General features: G+C 34.1%; 1 protein-coding gene across 1 annotated transcript in view; it reads left to right on the top strand.

Moving 5' to 3' along the window:
• The window catches only part of NAV3 (neuron navigator 3), a 250,158-nt gene that overhangs the window by 87,200 nt on the left and 146,033 nt on the right, over positions 1–16,925 (top strand). Inside the window, exons 4-5 of the mRNA XM_053943168.1 lie at positions 8,235–8,307; positions 11,951–12,128. Of these exons, the coding sequence (XP_053799143.1) occupies positions 8,235–8,307; positions 11,951–12,128 (251 nt within the window). The remainder of the gene's footprint in view (positions 1–8,234; positions 8,308–11,950; positions 12,129–16,925) is intronic.

Raw genomic sequence — 16,925 nt, 5'->3', positions numbered from 1 at the left:
CCTTAATCTAGGCCACGTGCAACAGCAAGTCAACAGAATGCATGAAACATCTCCCAGCAGGACTGGTAACACCTGTTTTATCTGGGTGGGTTTTCTAATTTACACCACCCATGGAAACTTGACATTACCTTCCAGTGTAGTGGAATAACTTCTTGTGAGAAGTTATTCCAATAAGCTGCCATGGTAGGAGCTTATGGGAAATAAATTGCCGGAAAATAAATAACATGATTTTTGAGAGCTTGTTTATCTCCCGATTTTCCCTTTCTTCAAATTTCCCAATTTCTATGAGGGAAACTGAGAATCATGGCAAATTTCACTCAGTCTCAGCAGTCTGTGGCCAAGGGAACTGTGTAACATGCTGCCTGCCATACAAGCATCTTCCACAGAAACTGCAAATTTAAAACTAAGCAGCTTCTTCAGAAGAGTCCTTATAAGTTTTGCATTACTCTGGGCCACATTTCTTCCCATTGCATTTACTTTCAGATTTGGAAGAATTTGTGTGTATTCTCTGCTCTTCAAAGTATCCTTATTATGTAGTATTACTAAAAAAAAAATATTACATAATGATACTTTGTACACTTTTTTCACAAGGAATCTTGATGGAAACATACAACTTTTAGACAATCTTGCTCAAAATTTAAAATCTGTAATTAATTTAGTAATGAACACATTTATATGTTAACAAGAACATACAACAATGAATATGAAAGAGACAAGAAAGCAGATCTCTTATATGAATAACCAGCTTGCTCGTGATAGTTCAGTTAGAAAAATTACAAAAGGAGTCCATATGAGTCTATTGCACATAGAAACCCTATGAAACCCCACTCTTCAATTTGAAAAAGGATCCTCCCTTTTAGAATACCTATGAATCAGCTATTGTGGATAACATACAACATTACAGTGTAGTGGATAACATACCACATTTCACTGTAGTGTATGACCGTTCTGCAAGTAAAATTTCATGACAGCTTTTCACAGAAAGCAGGTAAATTGACAACAGTGTCAAATGGAATGGAGTACGTGGCATAGAAGGTGTTTCTTATAATGATTGAGGTTACTGATTGGTGCTTTCAAAATAATTGAAATAAATCTTACCATATGTTATAACAAATAAATCATAATTGCTTACGTTTTATGGATTAGATAAATTTTATTCCACAGGACATGTACAATTATGAAGATATTAGGGTTTTTTAATATTTTAATTATATTACCAGTTGTGCATTTTTCTGAAGAGATGAGCAGAATTTCAGATATGCTGAACATCTGTCTTATAGTGAAAAACAGGGAACTCACTACTGCATATTGTTTAAGCAATCATTTAAGAATCACCTTGAATCCCAAACAGTGTTGAATGGGCAGCATTTGAAGAATGGATAGGCAGATGGATAAGGACATCGGACTGGGTAATCCAGTTTTAATCTGGATTGTGCTTTTGACATCTTCAGTTGGACCTCTTCAGAGTAAGTCAGCTATCAAAAACATATTTCTGCACTCAATACTCAGTCTTAAAAAATCATAGTGTATATAGATATGTATAAAGCAAGCATGCTCATGAGTAGAGAGCAGTGTATTCAGTTATCACTGAATGGATGGAGCAAGTTCTTGACTTGATGTCTATTTTTTGGTGAAGAAAGTATTTGATAAATGTCCATTTGTACATAGTGAAAAAAAGTTAAATGTCCATCTGCCTAGTTTATCAAGCCTGGTTTATCAAGCCTGGTTTTGTTAAATAATCTGAATGATAAAAATGAGGATAAAAGCATGGCATTATAGAAGAGCAAACATTTTCTATTTCAGTTTCTCTGTCTTGTAACTTTTTAGCTCTTTGTTTTAAAGACTGGCAGAACATAAATACAAAACTAGTGAAACCAGCTGGGAAGAAAACCCCTAAGGAACAAAATTACAAAGCAAACTGAAAATCTGGGTGTTTCCCACGCGACAAGTAAGTTGTCAACAGGTCATGTGTGCAATGGTTGAGTCATTTAAGAACAGAAGGTGAAATAAACTTGTCCTTTTAAATCTCTGAGAAAACCTATGGGCATAGCAGGTTGTGAAAGTTTATACATTTGGCCAAAAAATAGTCTGTTTAGGTAGTGTGTGTATGAAGATTAACCATGTATTTGTGAGAGTGTACATGACCAATTCTCTTAGTGCTATTAGACATGGGAAAATCAGAGTTTAGGCCATTTCCACCTTGAAATACTTTTGCATCTCCCAGAGCATTCTGTATAGCTAAATCTATATGGAAAGTTTAGTTCTCTTACCAACTCCAATATGTACATAAAAAATGATTTTATTTACTCATGAAGACATCTTGGTTGCTTGCCTGAACCTCTGATCTTTCTAGAGCCTGCAATTGAGACCAGATCACTGGCACTTCACCTACTGAGTAAGCAACCAGAATTCAAAAGCTCATGCATCTCCTTAACATGACTGATTCCTGTTAAAATCAGACAAATAGTATCTTCTTTTACATTCTTTACATTTTAATAATTTTATGCAACATGTGAATTGTAAATATTTAGAGTCCAGGTTGCTACCTGTGAGGCATGAATTTTATTTAATTTTGATTCTACTAGTGCTCCAGAACTTGAAAGGAGATGTGTAACAACAATAATATATTTTCTAATTCTGCATTTATTTAAATCCTCCACGAATTGTATTAGTGATGAATATCTGTCCATGCAAGAGGAAGATTCAAATGCATGTCTCTCAACTCAGGTTAATACTCTGAGGACATTTAGGAAGAAACATGCTGGTAAAATGTGTTTGAAATACAGTTATTGTGACACATACTATCTTGAACCATAATACCAATCTCAAAGGAGTACTATTTATTATTTGCAATTAAAAAGAAAAAAAAGAAGCACCAAATACTGAAGAGTTTGGTGAAGTTTCTGTTCTTTGGAAAGTGAGTATGTATGTGATTCTCTAGATTTCTGTGGAATACTATTTCCATGGATGTCCTTAATCAACCATTAGCAACATTATGAAACTTCTACAGGGAAAATTCTTTGCCAAATTTTATCTGTGAATTGGGTCACAAATCCGAATGTCAAAACACACACACGGAACTGTGGAAGATAGCACAGAATGAAGTGCTAACAGAAATTATTGTTTTACTTTTGCTGCCAAAATAATCAAGAGTATTTAAGAGCATAGATGTATAGAAACTCTATGTGGTTATAATAATTTGTTGTTTTTATAAAGGTGTCCCATTCTTCAGGAAGAATCCAGCTCAAAGTAGACGAACAGTACTAACTTGTGTCTCTATATGTTCTTGTAAGCTATATTGTCATAAACTTAATAAGAGGGAGTTAGTCAAAGCAAGGTATTTTTTGAACTTCTTATACACACAGAGAAACATAATGCTGTGTTAGTCATAGTTACATGTCTTTTGAGAATCCCACAATTAAATTTATTTTTACAAATGAATAAAGTGTCTGTCAGACAAAGGAAATGAAAACTAATCTTGGCAACAGCAAAAATAGTAGGAATAAATAGACATATTCTACGTGTTGAGTCACTGGTGAGTACATCCCACAAATTAGCTCTTCCTGTTAGTCAGCTGGATATTAAGTACCACTACTATGCAAGTCCTCCAGTCTGATTTAGTGATTTATTTCTGATGATAAATTTCAAATACCTTTCACTCAAAAGCAGGTTACCCACTACAACGCAATATCATATGTGTCAACATATTTCCAGTGTATCTTCTTTGCATGCTTCCTAATCTATTAATATTATCAGAGATGTGACATTTCTGTTTATTTCTACATATGAACTGTATCCCCTTATATATCAGTGTAAAAATATATTTAAGATCACTAATATTTATGGTGTTAGGTATCCCAGGTTCTTTTTTCATGATGCTATGTGTATGAATACTATCAAAAAGATCAGATTTATGAAGAAAGCTTAATATATTGTAAGCATAACCTATTAGGCTTAAATTAAAAAGTATCAAATGGTGTTATCTACCTGCTGATGCCCACAAATTAATTCCTAAATTATCATATTTGCCAAGTGCATCTTTACCCACAATGCTGGAGCTACATTTCAGAATTTGACATCATATCCTTGAGTTTTGATAAGGAGGTGATTAGGTTTCCAGATTAGGTTTTTGTTACCTCTGAAAAGAAATTTCATGTACTGTTGATTGACTTTCAGCATGGTTAATTGAATAGCTAAGTGGCAAATATTTATATGGCAATGAAGGTTTATTATATTGTTAATTATTTAACCTATTTACAGTTGTTAAAGTTTTTAGTATTGAAGTTCTGCTATTCAATGTGCTGCATTTATTCCACTCTTTTGAATCTTTAATATAAAATAAGAGCCTTGGAATAAAATAAAAATCAGGGATTGACAGTGGTGGAGAACTTTATCAACAGCAACAGTCTGATCTTGGCAACATGTACCTGTACAAATAAATGTGCAAATTTGAGACTTTTCTCTGTCATGACATGTAAGACTTGAAGTCAATCTGTATATCCTGAATTCTGTACTGTAATGAGCGATATCTTCTGTTGCAATACCTTGTAGTTCTCATGATACAACTCACTATAATGATAAACATAATCTCTGCTATAAACTACTTTTTGCAAGCAAAATTCACTACAGAATTGTGGTCATATGTAAGGTACAAAATTTGTCTGGTGTCTGTGTTGTGTTACACCACAAAATCTTCAGCCATTGATATATAAGCAGCACAATTTTACACACACAGTGTCAGTTCTAGGAGGAGTTTACCCCAGTGAGTAACTACTTACATAAACATGGACTTCAAGAACTCATACCACTCTTGATTGAAACAGTACTGAAGAATGGAAGCTGCTTGAAATCTCTTGTAACTTTTGTAATTGCAAAATTACTCTCATCTGTGAGTGAGTTTGAAGAAAAAGTGTTTGGGGCTGCTTTGGTTTGAGTTCAAAGAATAACTGTGGTTTGCCAGGGCAAGAAGTAGGTAATTAAAGCAATATTTAGAGACACACTGAGAGCTTCAAAATGGGACAATTTTAAGGCTAGCATTTTCTAGACTGGAGTGGAAAGAAAGTGAAAATAACCCAAAAATGTATTAATGCATGTCTCGTTGAATCCCCTAAGAGTTTCTGAGAGTTGTACAGTAACTGCAGTTATTATCAGAGAACTAACAGACTGCAAGAGTTGTTTTCTGACATTTTCAGGGTATTATGGTCTTGTGAGTTGCCACACCAAACTTGCTCAATTCACAAGTCAAAACAAGACTTTATTATAAGGCTAACAGTGCAACCCCAGTCTATTGTCTGAAAGTTGGCCACTGCTATTGCTTCATACACTCCTACCAAAAGGGTGACTTTGGACTCAGGGCTTCTGTTACACTTCTCTTGGTGAACTCTGAAACCAAACAGAAATTGCTTTGTAATTCTGTAGCATACTGAGTCATTGGTGTTAGTGGTAATGATTTGTTTTTTCTGAAAGTTTAAGAGATGTGACTGCAAAGACAAATGCTGTAAAAGTAAACACGTAAATTAACCAGGTGCTGTTTCTATAGGATATTATTTCCTAAATGTATGTGAAGGTTTAGGTAGTAGACTTATTATTTGCTATTATTTGGTATTGCAGATAGATATTGAGATGTTTTCACACATACAAAAGTCTCCAGTGAACTAGGATTTTGTTATATCTGTGGTCTCCTGAACTACTGCAGAGGGGACATGCCCATTATCAAAAATTACTTGATTAAACTAGAATATGTGTTAGGAAATATTGTTCCAGTTATTTGAAGATGGGTGCTAATGATGTACTGTACTGATTTTTCTTTCTTTCTTTTTCTTTTTTTTTGTCCCTCCCTTCGGCTTCCAGTACTTACAGAGCAGAATTTCCCATCTTTGAAGCAATTGATACTGCATTATGGTTGATTTGAAAGTCCAAAGACACAGTGAGCTATAGCCCAGCAAATCTTCATTTCTTTTCAATTTTCAGAGCACAAAAATTTCCATTCAAAGTTTTTTCTTATGTAGTTGACATTGTTTAAAGGTTGAGTAGAAATATTCTCTTCATGTGCACTATTTTCTCAACTGATGCAAGGATTTGGTTGAACCAGCCAAGTGCCTTGCCACTGCCACCAGGAGTGGCACCATCCACCTTGTCCCGCCTTCCCACATCCCCTTTCCTCTCCCAAACCACACTTTACTCAGGCTGGGACACACCCTCCCCTCTGCTGGCTCCTGCACTTATCTGGCTGCACAGGAAAATGGAATGACTGAAATCCCTTTGCCCTTTTGCTCGGTGAGTTCTCTGCGCAGAGCCAGCTCTTGGTGCACTCAGAGAAGCGCTGAAGCCCAGCAGCAGGGGGGCCCTCACACCTGGGAGGAAGAGGAGGTGAGGAAGAATCAGATCTTCCTATTTTAGCCCCAGCCATCTTGCAACTGATTTAGCTGTGTCACCTCTCTATGTATTAACAAAATTACCTAGGTTTGGGTTTTTTTCGTGGTGTAAAACTACATAAACATTTAAGAAAATGACAGTTAATGCCTGGGTTGCTGCAGACTGTGCTGGGCCAGAGCTGGAATAATCCCATTGATATTAAGATATTTATCCCACATTCTTAGCTGTGAAAATTGGTGACACCCACCAAACTGATTTATGAAAACTTTATGGTAGACACCCCAGTCTTTTAGTAAATTTCATTAGTTTAACTGCAGACTTTGAGTTTTGGTTTTCTTCTGTAATCGACGCAGTAAAAACATTGTTTATCATTCACTGTAACTGTTAGCATACCCTTTAAATCAAGGTTTGAAAAGACTTCTAAAAATATATTTAGTAGTGTATTGACCTTTATTGTCCTTGAAGAACACATCTGTCAAGTATTTATAAATTTACACATTTATACCCATGGATCAAGACAGTCTGTAGACTCGTAATTCATATTTCTAGGGTCAGTATTAAAAAGAATATTTATATCCCTTTAGCTATTACCATTTCCAGAGAACAATGGCAGAACTCCAATATAGAAAGATGTCTTTGATAGTCAAAGACTTTCCTAGGTGTGAAAAGATGCTGCCAAGGATGAAGTATCTTTCATTCAAGGAGTGAATTTACCCCTTATGTTTTAATGGTTGAAAATCATTGACATGAGACTTTGTAAAATGTGTAAACATTCAAATAAAATAACTGGACTTGAGCTACTGCAGCTTTATTTTTAATATTCTCCAATGATAATAGGCATTTAAAACATTTAAAATATATTGTTCAATTTTTTTTTGTGGTCCTAATTGCCTTGAAATAAATGCATCAATCTAAAAAAGTATTTTAAAATCAAACCTGTTGAAGCCACTTGAAACATAACACCTCTCTATACATAATTTTGCTGTTTTCATAGCAGCATATTTATAGACAAAGATAGTAATTTTTATGTTTATAGCTGATTATTCTTTCAGAGGTCCTGGAAGGACTGGGGTAATCAGCTGAGGATGGTGACTCGAGAATGTTTTGGAACACCCTGTCTCCATCATCTATTAGACACATGAAAGCAATCTAATTCTGTGATTATTCATTTTAGAGGCAGATGTTTTATCCTTTTATTGATCTACATTTATGCTACATTTTTGTACATAAGGCTCTTTGTGGTAGCTGTAGATTTCTTCTAAATCACCAAGAGAAGCCAGCACCATGTTCTTTACTAAGCAAAAAGTCTTCTGAGGAGCATAAACAATAAATAGATTAAATTTATTTATTGTATTATTTGAAGGAAAAAAAACCAGAGGAACAGCCACTAATCAGACTGATATAATTTTCACACAATCCTACGTCATCCCAAGCAAGTACCTTTATTTACACTGTTGGAGGTTTTTGCTTGCATTTTTTAGTAAACTCAGCTGCTCACATCTCCAGACATATATTCAGTGTCCAATTCTCTATGAGTGCTTTCACTGCTGCTTGTCTGTAGCATACGAAATCCAGTTTTATGTTAACTAGGTGGGTTGCTGAGTTGCCAGCATGCCATTCTGGATTGGGCATTTGTGAATTGTTTTTAAGCACCAAAGTGGACAATGAAAGCTTTATCTCGATTGCCCAATTAGCAGTAATCATTCTTGCTAAACTTTGATAAAGAGCTGTAGTATGCAATGAATGTAAAGTATTCATTCTTGAGCAGATTTTTTTTGGTTTTTTTTTTTCCCTCTCCCAACATTTCTGTGTTTTGTAAAATAGTCTCATCCTGCTTGTTATTTCTATTCATGTTGCAGATTGAGAATGTTGATGTCTGCCTTAGCTTTCTGGCAGCCAGAGGTGTAAATGTCCAAGGTCTTTCTGCAGAAGGTAAGAGAAGCAAATCATCAGAACAAATAACAAGATTTTCTTCTGAAAGCTGAATTTCTTAACACAAATCACTTGCACCTAAGTACCAAGCTCCAGCTGTCTTGAACAGCATGCAAATATACATTAGTGATAACAAGTGAGAGAGTTTCCTTTTAATTTTCCCTTGAAATTGGACCAAGAAATGCAATGTTTATGAAGCTTGAGACAATGTTTTAAAACAATATTTTTTCAATGGTATTAATATTTTCATGTTACCTCCACAATATTAGATAGGCACAGAACTTCCTGAGCATACTTTTTTTTTTTAAACTTGTTAATATATTTGATTCAAAAGAGCAAACAAGAACATAAGAATCTTGCCCAGTTAAATAAACCCAGGGAAGACTATTTGTTTCAGCAAATTTATTATTAGTAGTAATGCTGTCCAGATGAATCTGAAAATTATAGTATTCCTTTGATGTCTCCTATTAAGTCAAAGAGTGAATGGTTTTGCTGCTTCAGTTATTCTGCTGTATTAGTCACCTTAAAAGATTGCCTAATGTGGTTGCAACTAAATTAATAAATAAAAAACATTAAAAATACCAGTTGTCTTAATTATTATGTAATATTGCCTTGTTCATGTAAGAGGCAAGTTAATTAATAAAATGTATATGTCTTTGTCCTGTAGCAGTTCTGCAAGGTGCTGCTCACCTTTGACCTCTATGGCACCTGAAGGTAACAGGTCCAGAGATGCAACCCTGTATTTTTATTTTGCTTGTAGCACAACTAAAAGCTGGAAGGAATTTTTTTTCCAGAGATGATAATTTCAGTTGAATTCTAGAAGATTCATGGAGAAAAAATTTGGAAAGCTAACCACTATTTGATTTTTAAATTAACTCAGAATTACTGTCTTTTACCATCTGAACCTATCTAGGATTTTAAACATGCAACACAGACATGATATCTACTATCTATTCACCTTGATTGTCAAATTGTGAAACGCTCCCCTAGCGATTTAAGAGAACGTTTGTGTGTACTTGTAGGTATCTTGTTGCAAGAGAATACTGAAAGTTTGCATGCTCTCATTCACCTCAAAGCTATTTAGAACCAGAATTCCTAGAGCAGCCTATTTTTACTTTCATATAAAGTATGAATTAAATGTGTGAATAGCATGGATTTATTTTATGAGGATACTCATCATTCTTTAGTACCTTGACATAGTGCATAACATACTTTCTATACTTTATAAAATCTGTCTGCATTCTGTAATGTCTTTATTCCCACCTTTGTTTTGCTTTGGAAAATAATTTTAATATATTTAACTTAATATATTAAATTCATATACTACTAAGAGAAATAATACTACATAGGACTAAATCCAAGGACTATGATTTAAAATGCTCTTTATTCTTCAAAACCAAATTTTAACATTTAGTGCTGAAGGAGGATTAAAATTAATTCTGCTGTTATGCAGTTGGTCATGAATCTGGAGTAAATCCACTACTATCTTCATAATTATGTTCTTCAAAGTACTGCAGAGGTGTGATTTCCTTAAATATACCATTTTTACTGTGTGTAATCCTGAATATTACAATTCTTTATGGGGAGAAGAAATTGAATTTCTTGTAATAAGTTTTGGTAAATGTTGTTACTGCTGGGTCATTTATTATTGACCTGAGAGGTTGTGGAACAATAAACCATCAGCTTAACAAGTTTTGAAGGTTTCACAACCAGTTTATGACCTCATTTTGACAATTGAACAAAGAGGTCTAGAAAAAAAGTAATTTTCAAATCTTGGCTGCCAAATCTCTGCTTAAGAGCCTAGTTGATAGATAATTACCCAGTTGCTACAAAGAAGAACAATCCTCTCATTCTCCAAGTATATGTTTAATACACATTAGAAGTTTCTGGATTTTTTGCTTGTGAGAAGTCTTCGAACTTTAACTCTATTAAAAGTAAGAAAGAAAAAGTAACTGATAGCATCCTTCCATAAAAATAGTAAAAATATATTAACGCAAAAAGAGCAAAATTTTAAAATTGAAAAATGTTGAGTGAGATTTAACAAAGGATTCTTCTTCTGAGCATTAAGTGATGCAAAATGATAAGAATAAATAAACTGGTGTCATGTACTGACAGTCTTCTCAAATCAGAGCCACTTAAAATGGATAGTTATATGGGTTTTTTGGGGTGTTTTTAGGGTAATTTTAAATACAAATTTTCTGTATTTCTTGACAATGATCTTCCTTGAAACCAACATGACTGCAAAAATCATATTGCCTAGGAAGTTTACTTGTTCTGAGAAAGTTCTACATGTCTCTTGTGGTCTCATTGCTAATCAAAGATCCTGCAGCATCTTCACAGGGAAGATGAATAAGTATGGCTGCTTAGAACAAATTTGCATTTTTAAAAGTATATTCCAGTGTCCAGGATTAGGTTTGCTTTTGAAGAACAGGTTGTGAACACAAAAGCTCCAGTGTTTGCTGCCTTAGTATATGTATTAATGTTTCACCTAATCCTATTGAAAGAAAATTAATATTGTTTAAGAGACATGAAAATGACAGTAATATTGTATAAATTCAACTTGAAAATTTGCCTTGGAAAGCTGTGCAGCACACACAACTCAGTATTTTGATTTGCAGGTAAGGCAGAAAGGTTGGGGCAATTGCATGTCAGGTCACAAGTCTATAGGTCTAATAAAAACCTTTCACAAGGTGGTCAGTGCCAGAGAAAATTAATAATGAGGTTATGAACAGATCTACATGCTGCATATAATTTCATTAAAGTCTTCTGAGGCTTCATTTTTGACACTGAGGTCTTTTATCAGCAAAGAATAACAACATCCTTGTAAAATCTTCATCTCAGGCTGGGCAAAAGCTAAAAAAGAATTGGGAGTCATAGAGATGCTACCGGAGTTCACCAGAATTGTATTCAGGTAGCTGTTTGGCCTTGTCAAAGCTGTAGTTTTTGTCTTCATTACCAGTAATAGCAGTATAAAATAGAAAGCTGTAGAATCATGTAATTTGAAAGTTCAGAGATGTAATCATGAGCATTACAGTCACCTTTTCGAAAAACAACCTTCCATTTATTTTCTTCTCTCATGTTTCCTGCACACATCTGTATGAATGGATATGTGCTCACTGACAAGAACCATTACCATACAGTCTTTTTGATTTTTCCAGAACTCACTGTTTATTACCAATGTGCACAGAATTTGCTCCAAAAGGAAAAAGGGTAATTTAAAGTCATGAGGTTTGACAGGATGTATATTTAACACTAGAAAGAATTCAGATTTTTCTGAATGAGCTTTTCCTTAATGAGAATATTTGTACTTTGTTGGGACAGGAGTATTCATTTCAGAATATGTGCCTTATTTAAGGTTGAATATACTCTTGTTTATGACCATGCAAATGACTCATCATGAAGGCATTGTAGAGATAGGTTTCTATTGTAACACTGACATGTAAAAAACCAAAAATTATATTAAAAAATATACTATCAGTGACTCCTAAAATATCTCTGATATTACAGGTAAATTAAGAGATATAAGACATAAATATGTATAACTATAGGTATGTACAGACATATTTTAGTATGACTTTTACAAAACTGAAGTCTAAAAACAAAGTGTTTTCACTTCCTTTTCTCTTTATTTTTTTTTTAATAGAAATAAGGAATGGAAATTTGAAAGCCATTTTAGGGCTGTTTTTCAGTTTGTCTCGGTACAAACAGCAGCAACATCATCAGCAACAGTACTACCAGTCTTTGGTGGAGCTACAACAGCAAATCCCTTCAACTCCAGCTGAAATAAGCCAGTCCAAAATGCACCAAGATATGCAGTCAAGGTAGGTTAAAAAGTTATTTTTCTCCGGTGTAAAAGATTTTTATTTTTCTGTTTGAAAAGGATGAAATTTTGTATAAAAAATAGGCCATTTGATTTTTTTTAAGCTATTTACACTGTGGTTTCAATATGTTTTTTGATAGTAAGCCCTCATTTCTTGGAAGTAGAGTTAGAGTAAGAGCAGAGAACAATACCAATTAGTTTTAGTTCCAATTTCAGTTAATTGGAACTAAAAATTAGGGCTTTCTTTTACTTTATTATCAATTTTTCTGCCCATTGCACAATAAGAGGCTGCTAGCACACCATGTGGTTAGTTGGCTAGTATACTGGTTATTTTCATGTTTTCTTCACATACCCAGTTCCACATATAAATGTAAAATTTCCGATAATTAACAAAACAGATGGGAAAAAGGCAAAATAAATACTTTCATTTGTTATAAACTCTTTTTATCCCCACACATTCTGATTTTTGAGGGCCTAATTCTGTTTGAATGTTTTTTTACAAGGGAGAAGAAATAGCTTAAATCTAGTTGTTTCTTTTAAGGGGGCAGTTTTTATTTAGTTTTAAGAACTAAATGAACAATGGTTGCTGTAATTCAGCAATCATTGGAACCCAGTAATTGCTGAATTACATTGCTTTCAGACTGCATCTGAAGACATATTTTCAGAAGGTATTTGCTTGAAGGCTGCTACAGAAGAATGAGTTTGAAACACAAATATCTGTTTAAATGGAAAGACTATTAACAGTGGATATTTTATTGGGGAAGTTTAAAAAAAAAGTCAACTGTAGATCTTCATGAAGAGTTTTGTCTATTGCTTTGTTGGGTTTAGTACTTGTTCCATTTTTTATATCCTTGTTTAAAATGTTCTTGTGGACTTACTGAACAACTGCATGTCAAGAATGTGGTAAGTCAATGATCTAGATTGGATTAAAAGTATCAGACTAATATATTGAGATTCTGGTTCTTAAGTCCATTGATATATAAATTACACTTTCATGTATATAATAAACATATTTTTTCTTCAATGGATGAAGCTTTAACACTTCAACCTGATAGAAATCTGTATCTTGCAACTAGAAATGTTTTAAAAATACATTTTGGAGGAAAGTGTTGCTAATAGAATTTTAATTACCTCATTTGATGCAAAAATTAAGATACATATGTTTGGCTGGGGCATTATGAAGTGAAATGCTTTTATTTCCTCTGCTGCAGAAAATTAATGTCTTTGAAGGTTTTCCCTCTGAAGTATACTATTAACATGTAACCTAGGAAATTATGGTGGGGTCCTAGAAGAGTCTGACCATTCTCAACATTTTCCAAAGCTGAATTTCTCCTTTATGGAGCATATTTAATACTGCATGAGAGACAATAACATCTTGTTATTCAGGAATTAAGTGTTCACAGCCTTTACTTTTTTACTTTTTTTCTGAAGTGCTGTTGATAAAACAAGCTGTTTTATCCTTTCATAGTAAATGTTAATCTTTACAGCTATTTATTATTACACATTTATTGTGCAAGTATGTATTTTTTATTACCATGTTGCAGTTCTGAATATGATTTTTAAAATTCTTGATTCTTTCTGTTTTCTAACATTTGTACCGTAACTGTGGAAGGGTCTGGTATGCAGAAGCCTTAAGGCAGAAAATCCCTTATGTTGTATATTTTGGAAAAAATATTTGGCAGATGCACATAACAGAATAGTTTCCATTAGATTGACCTGTGGTCTTTTATTACCTAAAAATAGTTCTTTCAGATTTTTGAAAGGAGCAAGAAAAATTATCGTATTATTATGGCAGAAGCCAGATAATGAATGTAGCTGCTAACACATGTATGGGACGTTCATCTTTTTTCAATAATGGCAAAATGCTTCGAAGTTAATTGGAGAAAATTTTCAAGGATATTGTGAAGATCATCTTCTTATACTATGGGTATTTTATTTTACTGGGAGACTCACACATATTTACTTTGCTATACACCTGAGAAATAAAAATGTCTTTTTGACACACTGTACATTTAAATGCATTTGATATCCATGTGCTTGTATGTGTGCCTACATGTAAGCAAAAGCAAAAAATATACACTGAAAAAGGTCAGTGCTTTTTATAGATTTTATAATTTTTTTTAAATCTTCAGTAATCAGTCACATTTCATTTGTACTTTAAGTATTTGAAACTATGTATTCATTTATATTAATAACTGCGGTTATTTTAGGTTAGAGTATTCTATGAGAAAAGTTATTGCTTCATTGCTTCCAGCTAATGTATACTAAGCATATTGTGTAATTTCAACTTTATTTCCTAGGAGGTAAAAAGCTGTTGTATTTTCTTTATTAAACAAATATGAGAAGATGATGCCCTTCACTTTTTTTTCCAAAAGAAAGACAGATCATACATAGGAAGGCAATACCTCTGAGAAGTCACACGGAAAATAGTCAGAATACAGAGTTTGAGGAAGACCGAGAAAGTTTTGTCTTTGTATGTGCAGGGCTATCATCTAACTCTCCTAATTTAACAGACTGGTCCTGCTGGTGATGGTAGTGATGATGATGATGATGGTGATGGTACTCATCCCCATTTCCAGGTTATGATGTCCTCAGTAATGATCAATGTCTGTGATCATTACTGTGTCTGAATGTTTCCACATGCCACTGAAGACAAGGTACTTTATACAGTGTTTGAGCCCTTTATCAACAAAAACTGAAACAGGTACCAAATTATATTAGGTCTCTACAGCTTTCATACACAGGTTGTTTTGTTAAGGTAAACAAACAGAAGCCCTGGGGGAAGGTTATAATCAGAATATCACAGGACTGGGTGGATTAGATTTGTGCAGAAATGGAGAATTCAGGAGACCAGTTGTCCTTGTGTGACTAGGAGACAACACAGACCAGGAATGTAATTAAACCAATTTCAGGAGGAACCTGTCTTTCCTAAGTGCAAAGTTTGCATGGGAGGATAATGAATCTCCTTTCACAGGCTCCTGACAAAGTTATCCAAAATCAATCAGTGTGGCAATACTCTTAACATACCGATTCCCATGTAAGCTGTCTGTGACCAATGTCAGAATTGTGAAAGCTGTGTATACAGAAGGCAAACAAGATTCTTCTTGTGAAAGAGTGCTACTTGCCTATCAAGTCCTATGGCCAACAGCAACATTTCAAATTAAATGTAAAAGGAAGGAAGAGAGTTGATTCATGATAAGTGAAATTGCCTTGCAAAAAGCATACTTTCTTTATGGAAGATCATAGTTTTGTACCAGTAATTATAAAAACTCTGAAATTATTAGACTATTAGTGAAAAATTTTTTGTCAAATAAATAGTAACCAAAGGCAAAGAATAGTTTTACATGTGATTTTTGATTTCTTTTTACCCTAAAATATCCTTTATTCTTCCACAACTAACTGTGGGAATTGAATATTTCGAAATCTGAAGTTGGCACTTCACTCTTTCCTTATGACTTTTTTCAATTCTGAGATTTATATTAAAAAATGCAGTGCTGGTGGCCTTATTTATATCTGTCAGTACAGATAGATGACAACAGTGGCTACATTATATTTTTATGCTTTGCTTTGGTAGTGGATTCCATTATCAGAGCAATACATCTGTGGTGATGATCTTTCAACCACCCAGATACTAAGAGAAAACACATGTGGATGAAAGAAGTTCTGTCTCATTTACAGATTAGACAGTAACTAATTTCAGTAAGCTGTCAGAAAAATTCCCCTAGACGGACAAGCTATTTTATCATGTACAGAAATGATGAGCACAGCTTGAGGTCCAGATGGATTTTGTTAAATTTGTTATATTAAAAGTGCACCCTGGTTTTCCTGAGCATATAAACAAAGTTAGGTAGCTGATTTCTGCAGGCAGTTGCATATATAACTACTGCAAGGAGCAGGGTTTCATGTTGCCTGCTGCTAAGAAGTACTAGAGAAGAAACTAAGCATACTGGACACAGAGCTTGTGCTCTGTGAAATACAGTAATGAAAATGCAGTGGTTATGATTATGAACTGAAATAGATCCATGTCAGAATAGTGGGAATCTGCATAGCAATCTTGATTACATCACTCTGTTTAGAAAAAGGCCTTCATTTAAATATTCAGAAGGTTTAAAATAGGGTTACAGCAGTCTATACCAAGTACATTGCACTGACATAGGCTGGAAAATGGAAGGTGTACATAGTTGTGTGTGTTTGTTGGCTAATATATAGGAAAGTGATGAAAGAAGTCCCTTTGCTGTCCTTAACTCATGCCATTGCTAGTCACTTGGTTTTGGTGAAGGGAAAGAGGCAGGTCCTGCTTTCCCCACTGTGGAATCACTAATTCTGAAGAGAAGAAAAGTTAGGAAAATATTTTTTCTTCTTTCTGTTCTCTGTTTGCTAGTAAGGCTCTAAGTGCTATTAATCTCATGTATTTTTATATGTCTGGGAGATAATGCAGAAGGAGTTTCTTAATGTGATTGTTCCAGGATCTGCAGGAAGCTGACCTTTAAATGGCCCTTAGGTATTTAATTTTATTTTAACCTTTTATTTTACTTTGCAAATCAGCTGTGGCTCCATTTTTTTCTACTCCCCAAAGATGCAATCATTACCGTCCTCAAGGTTCCAAATCACAGAAACTTCAGAAAGGAAGTTCTGTCATCATATTTGTCCTGCAGTCCAAGTAAATAAAGCATTTAGTGTGTCTCAGTGGCAAATGACTAACCTGTCTAATAACCTTCACACAGAAAAGATAGAACAAAGCAGTAGTAAGAAAGTATTTTTCATATACTTCTTCCATGTAAACCATCCTCTCTAAGAA

This window comes from Vidua chalybeata, chromosome 5, assembly GCF_026979565.1.
Source record: "Vidua chalybeata isolate OUT-0048 chromosome 5, bVidCha1 merged haplotype, whole genome shotgun sequence".
Taxonomy (NCBI): Eukaryota; Metazoa; Chordata; class Aves; order Passeriformes; family Viduidae; genus Vidua; species Vidua chalybeata.
This window is presented reverse-complemented; position numbering and strand designations above follow the sequence as displayed.